General features: G+C 35.8%; 1 protein-coding gene across 3 annotated transcripts in view; it reads left to right on the forward strand.

Annotated features, from left to right (window-relative positions):
- Positions 1-14,200, forward strand: part of Cadps (calcium-dependent secretion activator 1) — a 1,213,340-nt gene that overhangs the window by 986,237 nt on the left and 212,903 nt on the right. For all 3 annotated transcript variants that reach the window (XM_090396519.1, XM_090396528.1, XM_090396537.1), the window contains one exon: positions 7,738-7,896. In XM_090396519.1, the coding sequence (XP_090252645.1) occupies positions 7,738-7,896 (159 nt within the window). The remainder of the gene's footprint in view (positions 1-7,737; positions 7,897-14,200) is intronic.

Raw genomic sequence — 14,200 nt, forward strand, 5'->3', positions numbered from 1 at the left:
TGTTTTAATGTATTCCGAAGGTCAATAGGCCGAATAAGGTAAGTGTAAAATGGATGAATGAATGAGGGAACTACATATGAAATCTGGAAGAAGAAAGCTATTTGATGGCAGCACAAGATGAATAATGGTAATCAGCTGCACAAAGAGTAGACCAGGAGAGTGACTCATTTGGTGAGGACAACAAAAGTGCAGTATGAGCAGAAATTAGCATATCAAGATGTGCTGCCGAAAAGACAAATGATTTTTCTTGAAAAGGCGCCTAAATTTGTATATTTTTCTTTCACCAAATAAAATTTATAAAAATCCGTCAAAGCAATGTTGTTAAATTATGATTTTAGCACTAAATCCACCTGAAGCTCAATAAGCTCCACCTGTAAGTTTTCTGGCACATTATTTACATTAGCATCCATCAGACGAGCAAATATAGCGAATGTGGAGTCTTTGTTTTTGAAGGCGGCAAACCTTGTATCAAATTGCTCTATTAATGTCTTCAGTTTATCTCCATAACAATTATAAGGGATATTTTTATGAGTTGCTAGAGTAGGAAAATGATAACAATTTTTAGCTCTTATCTGACTTTCCAACAATCTTAGTTTATTACAAAAAGCTTTGACATGTCCATGCAGTTCATGAACCAATTGTCCTTGTTTTTGCAATTTAAGATTCAGTTCGTTTAGGTATCCGGTGACATCTACAAGGAATGTTAAATCACACACCCACTCATCATCTTTTACTTGGTTAATTGTGTTTACTTTTTTTGTCCATAAAATCGGCAATGTCTTGTCTCAGATCATAAAATTGTTTTAACATTTTACCTTTACTCAACCACCTCACATCACAATAATAAGACACATCTTCATAATCCGAAAATAGATCTGCCAAATACTCCTTAAATTGGCGATGATTAAGTGCACGTGACTTAATAAAGTTAATACTGGCTACTACAACTTCCATAACATTTGTGAATTTAATCGATTTTGCACACAGATTTTGCAAACACAGATACTGCAGTGAAAATTTGTTAAATTTTCCAGATGGATCTGTAGTTCTATTGCTCTTTTATTAACTATTCCAATATATCCCTTCTGTGCACCAACCATTGCAGGGGCTCCATCAGTGCATATGCCAGATGGTGAACTCCATTTAAGCCCAAATCTCTCGAAGACTGTGTTGACTGTTTCAAATATATCTTCACCAGCAGTTGTTCCTTTTAATGGCCAAAGCACCAATAATTCTTCTGTGATGTTGAAATCCGCTTCAACTCCTCGAATAAATATTGCTAGTTGTGCTGTATCGGAGGCATCGGTGCTGTCATCCAAAGCAATTGAAAATGCTTCCAAAATAGCAATCTTTTCTTTTAAACTTTTTTGATATCATCAGCCATAATTTATATCCATCAAACAACAGTACGTCTCGACAAACGAATATTCTCGAAGTCTTTTTTCTTTTCAGGACATATTATACTTGCAACATCCAGCAGACATTCTTTGATAAATTCTCCTTCACCAAATGACTTAGAATGCTTAGCGACTTACCACAAAGCTGGCTTTGACAATGCTGTAGTGCTGCGTTCTTTGCTCTTTGAACATTTGCTGCTGGGTATCCAAGTTCTTCTTCGACTTCTGTATTTCATCTTTTCGTAGTTGTCCATCAATTTTTGGGTGATCCGCATGTCTCGAAGTAAAGTGTCTCTTCAAGTTGTATTCTTTGTTGACAGATACAGATTCATTGCACAGCAAATGTAAAACACAAAACACACTATGTTGGAGAAAACATAGTGTGTTTTGCGCAAGTCATATGACATCAGCTTAATGTGAGTTAGTAGAACACACCATGTTTTCTCCCACCATGAATCAGACAAACTTCGCTGAAATAGAATAGGGCCGGATCCCTTATGTGGGCTAAGGCAACAAATTATAGGCCAATCTCCATATCTGGAGTTGCAATTAAAGTATTAGAGAGGTTGGTGAGAGACAATGGTATTCTTCGTGCTTGTCAGAATGGGTTTGTTGAAGGGAGGTTGTGTTTGACAAACTTCCTTATGTACTATAACAAGGTGATGAATGTATTGGACAAGACAGATGTGCATACAATGGTATACTTAGATTTTGCAAAGACTTTTGATAGATTTCCACACCACAAGTCGGCTGTAAAAATATTTAATTATTTTATTTATTTGGCTTATCTGTTTAAAGTTTAAAATTCTACTACAACTGATTTCTGTCCCCCCCCCCTTAAACAGACCTATATCAGCCTGTTTAATATATGCAGTTCACCGACTTTTGCCCAGATCATTTTAAAAAAATTATTTTATTAATATAGGTTGAAAGTTAAAGTGAGGAAAACAGGAATCATTAACTACATACAGATTTTCCCTTATGTAAATCATGACTGCTAAAAATTGAATTTTCACGCAGGTTCGCTATTTTTTTGGAGATAGTGCATTGGCTAAAGAACAGGCCAGGTAGTTACAAAACATAACATTGATTTTGAGCTAGAACAATAAGTACAATACACATAAAAAAAATTTACTGAGAAGTTATCTCACTCAGCCATTTTAACATACAGGGAATGCAGTTTATAAAACAAAACTCGCACTCAATATTAAGTTAATTCATTAGACTTAAACATGTAATTGTACGTCATAACCATGTACATATTTCTCAACTGCATGTACAATTTAACTTAAAATCTTCCATCAAAGACTGTAACCTAATTATTGCCTAGTTGCATACATTTCCTTAATAACATTGTTCCCTTTCTTACAACTAAGTACACATTCATTATCTAAGCAAACAAAGTTAACATATAATCTTACCACAAAGACTGTGACTTAGTTACCGCCACTTATAAACAATTTCTTGTAAGCACATATACAATTCAGAGATATGCTTTCTTAGCGCTGGGTACTGACTACCTGGATACTCAAACTTGAGAGCCATCAATGAGAGATGGGCCTGGAGATGAAAGAGAAAGCCTTGGCGATGAGAAGAAAAGCAAAAGCAAAACCTCAAGCCAAGAGCAACAATCTCCTTTTATATTAGTGTCTAGCTCTTTGGTCTCTATGATGTGCTTTTTGGGATTAGCTGTTAGCGTAATGACGTCATTGTTGCCCCTTCTGTTAACATCACTTAACCTTGCAACCTATAGTTAATATTTCGTCATCACTAATCTGGCTTAATCCCTACTTTTAGCTTTACATACAAGTTAACATATATGCACTTTTACAGCGTAATTATAACATTCTTTTAAGTACATTATATTTTCAAGAGTTCAAAATATTTAGAAAACCCTGGAAAATCAAACGCAAAAAATTAACAAAAGTTTAATTGTTGGAGAGAGATTTTACATGGTCACTAAACTGAAGCAGATGGGATTGGATGATTGGACTAGTGAGTTGGATAGGTTAATGGCTATTAGATAGGTATCAGCAAGAAAGTTCTTCATGGGGAAGCACTATCTCGAAAGAGGAAAATCACCACTAGTGTGCCGCAGGGATCAGTTTTGAGGCCATTATTATTTAATTTGTATATTAATGATATTGGGGTAGGTTTAACTGGTGATATATACAACTGTTTGCAGATGATGCAAACTGGGTAGAGTGATAACGAATCAAGTAGATGTAGCCTTGTAGGCAGGAAGACTTGAATAGATTTGTATGAATTGGCAATAGTATGGAACTGTCAGTTCAGTGTTGCAATGTGTGCAGTTCTGAATGATAGCCAACATTTAGATGCAAAGTATACACCTGCTGGGAAATTTTGGAGGAATTTGAGGAGATGAGAGACCTTGGAGGGGTGGTGGACAAAGATCTGAAGTTCAGAGGTCACAGTGCACAAGTTGTGAAGACATCCCATCAGATTATGGAATGATGTGGAGGACTTTAACTACTTGCAGAAATATAGAGGTTCTGTTCCATTGTATAAAGCCTTGATCAGGTCTTTTATGCATTGTGCACAGATTTGGTCCCCTGATTTTTTGTGGTGATGGGGATATATTGGAATGGGTTGAGGGATTATTATTAAGGCCTCCATGGAATCAAAAGATTCATTATGGGAGGTCCTTTCTAGAAAACACGAAGTCTATCATACCACTCCTTAAACTCATTGACCATTATTGCTCTCACCACTCTATCAGGCAATGCATTCCATGGTTCAACCACCCTCCATGCAAAGAAACTACTCCTCACCCTTTTGCTCACAACTTCCTTTCGTAACTTCCAGGAATGGCACCTTTTCATTACTCCTTCCTGCTGTTCAACCAAGTGAAAGAACTCCCCATTGTCAACCCTGTAACCACCTCTCAGCAGTTTAAAAGTTTCAATCATGTCACCTCTCCTCCTTCTATCTACCAAACCCTACAGTCCACATTCCTCGGCCTATCCTCATAACTAACATTGTACAATCCTGAAACCATCTTTGTTTCACAGTTAATTTATCCCCTTCAAATCCTGGGGACCAAATCTGAGAACAATAGTCTAAGTGTGGTCTGATCAGGGTCTTATACAAGACCCTGATCAGACCACACTTAGATAACTCTTTTATCTCTTTTATCTCTGCAGGTCAGTGTCCTTCTCAGTATATTGCAGCAATCCTCTGTGTTACCTTCACCACCTTTGCAATATGTACCCTGAATTTCAGGTTTCTATCAATCATCAACCCCAGATATCTCTCTCTTGTCTCCCGTACTTCCTACAGTTGAGTATGCAGCCTCCCATTGATGTATCCCAAACTTCAAGACCTTACATTTTGCTGCATTAAACTGAAACCCCCATTCATTTGCCCATCTCTCTCTACTTTATTCAAATCCTCTTGCTGGGCAGCCACATCTGCACTATTAGTTATAACCCTTCCCAGCTTCATCTGCAAACAACTAAATATCCCCTTGCTATCCACTGTCAATTTCATTGATATAAAGGTTGAACAATATAGGTTCCACTTGTAACCTGCCTCCTTGAAACTGCCCCACCATACACAACTCTCTGATACCTATCGGACAGCCAATCCTGAATCCAGTTAACCAACCATCCAAATCCATGTGCTGCAACTTAAATATCAGCTTATCATGTGGCACGCTGTCAAATGCCTTTGCTAAATCCAAGAAAATGGCAGTATATGCCTTTCCCTCATCTACTGCTTTTGAAATTTTATTATAAAAGGCTAGCATATTACTAAAAAGAGCATCCCTTAACAAATCGATGTTGACTCTCACAGATAACATTACCCTGATCTACCCAATGCTGTATACTGTCCCCCATTAATTTCTCCAAGATCTTAAAAACTACTGATGACACACAAACTGGCCTTTAATTAGACACTTCCAGTCTGCTAACCACCCTTATGCAATGGCACTATCTTACCTTCCATTCCTTGGGCACCTTTCCTGTAGCTAGACTTTCTTTGAAAAGCCAGGTCAAAGGAGCTGTCAGTTCTTTAGCACATTCTCTCAAAACTCGTGCTGAAATACCATCCAGTCCCACAGCTTTACTGACATCCAAAGTACTCAGTATTTGGAACACACTCTCTTCCTGCACCCCTAAACCTTGAACCTGCCCTCTGCTATTAAAATTTACTCCTCCAGGATGAAATACTCCAATAAAGTCTTCATTGCACAAATCCACAATGTCCTCTGCAGAATCATTTCTCCTCCTACTGACCACATAGCTAAAAAATTCACTAGGATTTTCTTTGGATCTTTGGGGCCGATCGCTTCTCATATTCCAATTTCACCTTCCTTACCATACTATTCACTCTCCTGGCCTGTGTCTTATATTCTTCATGCATCTGCTGTTCACCTGTCTCCTTATATCTCTTCCATAATCTCTTTTTCACATGCAATTCCTGTTTAATATTGTTTGTCATCCACTTTACACCAACTTGTGTCCTCTTCTTCACTTGTGGTATACAACTTACCATTGCTGCTAACAAATATTCTTTCATAATTTCCTACACACTAATGATATCCTGGCCTGCCAATTCCTCCCTCCATGAATCTTCCCCAAGTTGACGTCTTAGACTATTATAATCACCTGCCTTATAATTCCACATATGTGCCCGTCTCTTTGATACTCCTGCATGTCTATTCATCTTCCAAGTCAAAACCACATGGTCACTTTCTCCAACTGGTAGGAGAGATGGTATCTCACTTATTATCAGCTCTTCTGATGCTATGACCAAATCCAAAACTCTTGAACCTCTTGTTCCCTCTATTACATGTTGCCCAAGACATTTGTCACTCAAGAATTCCAGAAATTCCCTTCCCTTATTGTTACATGAATCTTTCTCTCCTCAATTTATACTGCTATAGTTAAAATTCCTAATAACAATCATTCTTCTTGCACTTGCCAAGCTCAACTGTCTAAACATCTCCTGGTCCCCATTATCTGTGCTCCTTGGTTTGTATAAACACCCCACTAAATATCCTGTCTTGCCCATCTCTACCTCACACCATATGCTTCAAAATCATTAGTGTCACTGCCTTTCAAAGCCTCTACTCTTAGAGGACATAAATTGTCACTTATCTTAAGCAGTACACCACCACCACCACGCTTTCCCTTCCTATCCTGCCGAAAAATGCTGCACCCTGCTACTTCTATTCCTGTTATTATATTTTCTTCCGTCAACCGCAGTGATCCCAATAATCTTTGGCCAGGCTGATGCTATCAACGCCACCAATTCCCCTCCTTTAAGTTGGTAAAGGATTGTTACTGGTTTAATGTGGAAGAAATTTTTCATAGAATGGGAGGGGTAAGAACTTGGAGAAATTACCTGGAAGCTGTATAAGGAAAGTGTGAGTAAGGTCATAAGAAGTATCTCTTTTGCATGGAGAGTGGTTGGTCAGCAGAATGAGTTGCCTGACATTGTGAATGAAGATACATTGAATGTGTTTATAGTATAGTTTGATGGGCTTGTATGTAACAGTGTTTGCCTCCCACAATGAGCCTGTTGACCGCTTGGAGGACTAGTGTTAATAATAAGAATAATATAATAGTAATAATAAAAATATTATTATTATTATTATTATTATTACTCCAAGACCTCATGGAGTCAAAGACTCATCTGGGAGGTCCTTTTATCTCACACATGCACACAGCTCATCATACCATGCCTTGAACACATTCAAACTCCTTGAAGACACCACATTCTCAGGCAAAGCATTCCAATCATTCACAACTCTGCATGAAAAAAAACCTTTCCCCTCACTCCCCTTCTCACACCCTCTTTATACAGTTTCCAGGGATGATCTCTGGTTCTCCCACTATATTTTTGTAAAACTTCTCCAGCATTGATCCTATAACAACCCCTTACCAACTTGTGGGTCTCTATCATATCTCCCCTCTTCCTCCTGTCCACCAGACTGCAAATTACATCTTTTCAATCTTTCCTCATACTCAACATTCCAGAGGTCAGAAACTACCTTAGTCAATCGCCTTTGGACCCTTTCCAACAACTCTTCATCCCCCTGAAAACCCAGTGACCAGAAAAATATAGAGTTACAGAAAACATAATTTTATATTCACAAACTGATGCAATATTTCTGTGTTATAAAATATTCCAGCTACCTCTTCCCTTTAAATGGAAGATTCTGATTACTGAAGTTTTCTGATATCTTCTTTGGGATATCTTATTACATACAGTATATTATTTCTTTACCAACTTTTAATATAGAAATTATAATTCTTAATTGACATCTCAGCACAAATATTATTCTTTAATTTTGTGTTTTGTTTTTTTAAAGACGACATGGCTGTGCAACATCAGAAGATTTATTTTGGAAATTAGATGCTCTTCAGTCTTTCATTCGTGATCTTCACTGGCCTGATGAAGTATTTGCCAAACATCTGGAACAGCGATTAAAACTAATGGCCTGCGATATGTTGGAATCTTGCATTAACAGGTTTTTGTTATTTGTTGTTTTTTTTTAACCCAAGTACAGAAATTATCTAGAAACAGAGTGATGTTTTAAATTCATTTCTTTAATATGTTATATTCTGGTAAATATAAAATTATGGATTGTTAATTATTAGTATTAGTGAGTGAACAGATAGCAAACATTATGATGTAAAGCACTTTTTATAACTGTGGCTTAGTGCCAGTATAAACATAACATCTGTAGTAGGAAGAAATGGTAACTAGTTGGCTGTGTCCCTTGGTTTGCTTGACTTAGGTAGACTGATACAGGATACATAATATTACCGATGGCTAATTTGGAGAGAGAGGTAATCACAGATACCAGGATTTCACTTTTTCTGGAAGTATTGTCAGACCTAAAATAATGTGCCAGTGACAATTAGTATATGTGGCTTAGGCTGAAATGAGTTGGCAGGTAGGTAATTGCCCTGTGCCTGTAATTAATTGGCTGGTTTTTTCTAGGCCCTGAAACAAACAAAACAATCATTGTTTCATAGACCTATTAAAACTTTTCTCTCTATAGGAACCTAGAACATTAAGACATTGAACCAAGACTTTTTACTTGATGTCCTCACCGAAGAATTTCATAGTTAATTTCTATACATATTACTATTCCTCCAGACTCCATTTGACTCTGTATAACATGATATGTTCCCCAATTTCCCAAGTGTCTTTCTCCACAAGACACCACCCATCCACCTTGACAACTCTAGTTTCCCTCACTAATACTCTCACTTGCTCCAAGAAAGAACAACATTCTCTCTAGATGTATAGTCCGTCCTCATTCAAATGTAGTTGTTCCTCTTCTGCAGCTCTCTTCTATTCTCACATGTACTCCAAGCATCCTCTCTTTCCACACATTTTCCACTGTCATGCCATTCATTATTGATGCTCTTCTCTCATTACATCTAGGTAACACTGTACTATCTTACCTCTCGTATACATTTGTCATACAACCTCAAGGATAAACCTCAGATCTCTTGCTACCCAATTTATGCCACCCCTCACATTCCTCTCCCTTATGATAAGGAATATTTGAACATATTGCTGATGTTTTGAAGCTTCCCAACATCGTGGTTTTCTTTTCTCCTGTCAAGAGGATTTCAATCTTTCTTTCTTCACCTAAAGACATGTTTCATCCTTAATTATTCAGGTATACCAGATTCCTTGCTCCTGTAGCTTATCTGTGTGCTGTAAAAAATAAATCTTACTTATATCCAATACCATGAACCTGAGGAATCTGGCTTAGTTGAACATGCCATCTCTATTAAGCCAGAACCCTTTGGAAGAAAAGTAAGGCTCTTATACAAGAATAGGTTTCTTATAGAACATTTATATAAAATGAACTGTGAGATCTTTTTCCTTCACGTAAATTTAAACAAATCTTTAGGTATCCCCTCTATTCTCCTCTATGGGAAACATTATTGTGTCAGTCTTCTATTAATTCCTAATTTATTATTTTCTTTTATATATATATATATATATATATATATATATATATATATATACTTTTTATTTTAATAAAATATATAAAATTAATTTATGAATGTACTATAGGTTTATATGAAAATAAATAAATAAACAATAATATAAAAAAAATTCCATGGTGGGACTATAATCCATGTGTGGTTTGGCCAGTGCCTTTTCAGTGGTATAATGCAGTATGTCATCTGTTAATTATTACCCTAATCCTCACCATGTCCCAGAGCATAATTCTATCAGTACAGTACTAAACCCTTGCACCCCCCCCACAATATACATTGCTTTGCATTTATTAACATGAAAACTTTATACTTCATCTCCATTACTTCTTCCAAGCAAAACACCCATTTTAAATTTTTCTAATGGGAACTGCTATCTTTATCACTTCTCATAACTTCTTTCTAGTTTTCATCATCATCATCGACAAACAATCAGTTATACATTGCCATTCCACAGGAAATATCACTGAAAAATACTTTCATTTTTTTAATTTTCCTCCTGCCAATAAAAGGTTGTAAAGCTATAGTACATTGGCGAACTAACTTTTGTTTTGTTCTTTTTTTTTACTTTTATATGTTTTGTGTTTTATTATTATTATTATCATCATCGCATGGTGCAGGAACCCTCTTTAGAGCCAAAAAAAATTTTTTTTCCTACTCTAGGCCTGCAATAAATGAGGCAGTGGTCACATACACTAGACAATAAAATTCATCTCCCACCTAATAACATTCGCAAACATCCATGCACATAGTGGGATTTAAACCCGTGGTGACCTGTAGGGAGAACCGAGAATGTATTCAATAAACCATCCAGCAGGCAATAGTAGAATATCCAAAAAAAAAATCATTATATAATCAATTCTGATGTCAATCCAATGCACTTAAATTCAGCTATAAAATTTAACCAGGTTGCTGAAACATGATTTTCATTAAGTTTCATTGATCTTCATTTCCACAGTTAATTTATCCCCTTCAAATCCTGGGGACCAGATCTGAGAACAATAGTCTAAGTGTGGTCTGATCAGAGTCTTATACAACGGAATGATAACCATTTTATCTCTGCAGGTCAGTGTCCTTCTCATTATTGCAGCAATCCTCTGTGTTACCTTCACTACCTTTGCAATATGTCCCTAAATTTCAGGTTTCTATCAATCATCAATCCCCAGATCTCTTGTCTCCCCTACTTTCTCCAGTTTAACTCCTCCCATAGAGTATGCAGCGTCCCATCGATGTGTCCCAAACCTCAAGACCTTATATTTTGCTGCATTGAACTGAAACCCCCATTCATTTGCCCATCTGTCTAGCTTATTCAAATCCTCTTGCATGACTACCACATCTGCACTATTACTAATAACCCTTCCCAGCTTCACATCATTTGCAAACAACTGAACATCCTGCAGCAATCCACTGACAATGTCATTGATATAAAGGTTAAACAATATAGGTCCCAGTACTGAGCCCTGTGGGACCACACTTGGAACACTCTGCCTCCTTGAAACTTCTCCACCATACACAACTCTCTGATACCTATCGTACAGCCAATCCTGAATCCAGTGACCAACCTGACATCCCAACCCATGTGCTGCAACTTAAATATCAGCTTATCATGTGGCACCCTGTCAAATGCCTTCACAAATGTGATCAAAAAACAGAAAAGAAAAGTAAAAAAGATGGTAGTTCTTATAGGAACTAATAATTTAAGTAGTTGCAATAAATATAGTATGAGAGGATATGAAAGGTCTGTCAGAAGAAGTGAGAAAGAAATGAGAGAATAAAAATTGTAGGTTTGCTTCCCAGATACAACAGTATCGAGTTAAGGAGGGTAATGATAGCAAACAATTCCCTGCACAGTCTGTGTAGAAGAAATGGATGCAAGTTTTTAGATGTATGGAATGTGTTTGAGGGCAAAAAGAGACTTGTATAAAAGGGACGGCCTGCACTTTTGGCATCAGAAGCCTGGAAAAATTACTTATTGGAATGAAACAATGTAGAGAATCAGGGAAACTAGATCATCAAGAGAGGAATGGGAAAAATGTGTGTGAAAGTTCAGCTATGGTATGCAAACGTGGTAAAGATATGTATGCCTTCAAACATGGTCATGCACATGGTGAAGGGAGGGAAATATATATGCTTTGGATTGAGGCCTTTTGAGTGTGTCTGCACATGGAAAAGTTCTACAAGGCCAAAGATAATACATATCTAATTATAAGAATAGGCTAAGTGGTCATTTGTTATATCTATACATAAATACCAGGAGCATAAGGAACAAAGGGGTCAAGTTTGTTGCTCTATTGAATATGATGTGGTTTAAGATTGTTAATTAGTGAAATCTGGCATCAAAATCAGATATGGTAACTGGGATTGAGTGTAAACAGATATACTATTTTAAGGAATGACAGAAGATATAGGAGAGGAGAGTAAGTATTATTAATGATAACAAATGACTTAATTGAATTTAGAGTAGAAACGCAAGAAAATGATGGTAACATCATCTCATGTGGTGGTGAGTTAAAGCTATATGGCATGAAGTGGAGCCTAACAGAATGAAATATATGGTGGGGTGTTGCTACAGTCCTGGTGGCCCAGTTGCAGTGGACAAAGAAAAGCATTGCCAATTTAAACTTATGGTTACTAAATGAGTAATCATTTAATCATATAAAATAAAATCTTATAAAACAAAATTATCTAATAGAAAATATCACAATGTTAAAACTGAAAAATACAATAAAGATGATGAAAAACACCAGGAGAAGACAATATAAATATAGAACTATGCAAAAATGTAGGTGAAAAATTTAATGAAAGACTTCGGAAATTATTTAATATGGTTTGTATGTCTGGAAAAACTTCTAACTCTTGGAAAAAAAGCACTGGTTATTCCAATAACGATTATAATACATAAATCTCTAAAGAATGATATTGTATGCTATTTAAATGAAAGACTAATAGAAATTAGCCTCAAGACAGTAAGAGGCCACATAATAATAATTGGTGCATATGCACCAGATGAGGGAAAAGAAGACAGTAATATATTTTATAAAGAATTACAGAATGCCATAGATAAAACAAACAAAACTGACACTGCTTATCCCAATCTACAAAAAAGGAAATAAAGAAGATTGCAATAACTATAGGGAAATTAGTCTGTTAAATAAGACCCAGTGTATACAAAATACTAAAACAGATGAATGCAGATATAAAAGAAACTGTGAAATAGATGTAAAAGAATTCTTGGATTACTTTACAGATCTTTGGACGGATAATACTGGCATTAAAAATAATTATATCAGAAACTTACAAAATACTTTAAATGATATGATAAAAATGAAAGAATTAAAGCACAACCTAAATAAAATAAAAAATGGCAAATCAGCAAGAGAAGATGGGATAAACTCCGAACTGTACAAATTTACTGGAAAAAAATTTCACCAAAGATTATTAAAATTTTTAAATAAAATATACACAAATGGACAAATACCAATAGAATGGAATACAAGCATAGTAATACCTATATTTAAAAAAGGGGATAAAACAAAACCTGCTAACAACAGAGGTATTAGTTTATTGAATACATGCTACAAAATATATAGTTGAATACTTAATGAAAAACTAAAAATATGCAGTGAAAAAAATTATTTGAATGTCAAAATGGATTTAGAAAAGGACGCTCTATAATTGATACAGCTTTCTGTTTAAAACTACTTATAGAAAAAAGAAGAGAATTTAATTTGGAAACTCATCTTTTGTTTATAGATTACGAAAAAGCATTTGACAAAGTAAAAAGATATATACTGTTTGATATATTACCAAAAATAAATATACCTAATATTTTACTACATACAATATTGAATATATACAAAGATAATGAAATAAAAATAAATGAAAAGATGTCTGAAAAACAATCTATAAACCAAGGAGTAAGACAGGGATGCCCTCTGTCTCTAACACTTTTTAATATTTACATTAATGAAATATTAATACAGTGGAATACCTTAAACAATCAAGGTAAAGAAATTTGCCAAAATAACAAAACAAATACACTACTATTTCCAGATGATATTGGTAATAATATCAGATAAGGAAGACAATTTACAAAGAGCAATATATAATATAAACATTACAGTAGAACAGTTTGGAATGAAAATGTCCATAGATAAAACTAAAACAATGGCATTTTGTGGACAAACTCCAGTTAGATGCAGAATAGTTATTAATAATAAAATAATAGCACAGATAAATACTTCCAGTTATCTTGGATGTGATATGATTTTCTCCTTCATATGATATTTCACATATCATATGAAGGAGAAAAAGACATAAAATTTAAAACTTCAAAATTTTTTACAGATTATAGCCCTGATAAATAGAATACTCAACCCAAATATAGTACAAAAAGAAACACGCTTGAAAACATACAATACTTTAGCAGTGCCCACATTATTATACGGCAGTGAAATTGTTATTATTATTCAGGCCTCCATGGAGTCGAAAGACTCGTAGTGGGAGGTCCTTCCTAAGAACATAAAGTCTGTCAAGACTCATCGAGGGGAGATCCCCCCCCCCCCTAAGAAACACAAAGTCTATCATACCACTCCTTAAACTCATTGACCGTTCTCGCTCTCACCACTCCATCAGGCAATGCATTCCACGGTTCAACCACCCTCCATGCAAAGAAACCACTCCTCACCCTCTTGCTCACAGTTTCCTTTTGTAACTTCCAGGGATGGCCTCTTGTCATCATTCTTTCCCGCTGTTCAACCAAGCGAAAGAACTCCCCAGTGTCAACCCTGTAACCACCTCTCAACAGTT

Source organism: Typopeltis vanoorti, chromosome 1 (genome assembly GCF_054136105.1).
Source record: "Typopeltis vanoorti isolate ZY-2024b chromosome 1, IOZ_Tvanoo_1.0, whole genome shotgun sequence".
Classification (NCBI taxonomy): domain Eukaryota; kingdom Metazoa; phylum Arthropoda; class Arachnida; order Uropygi; family Thelyphonidae; genus Typopeltis; species Typopeltis vanoorti.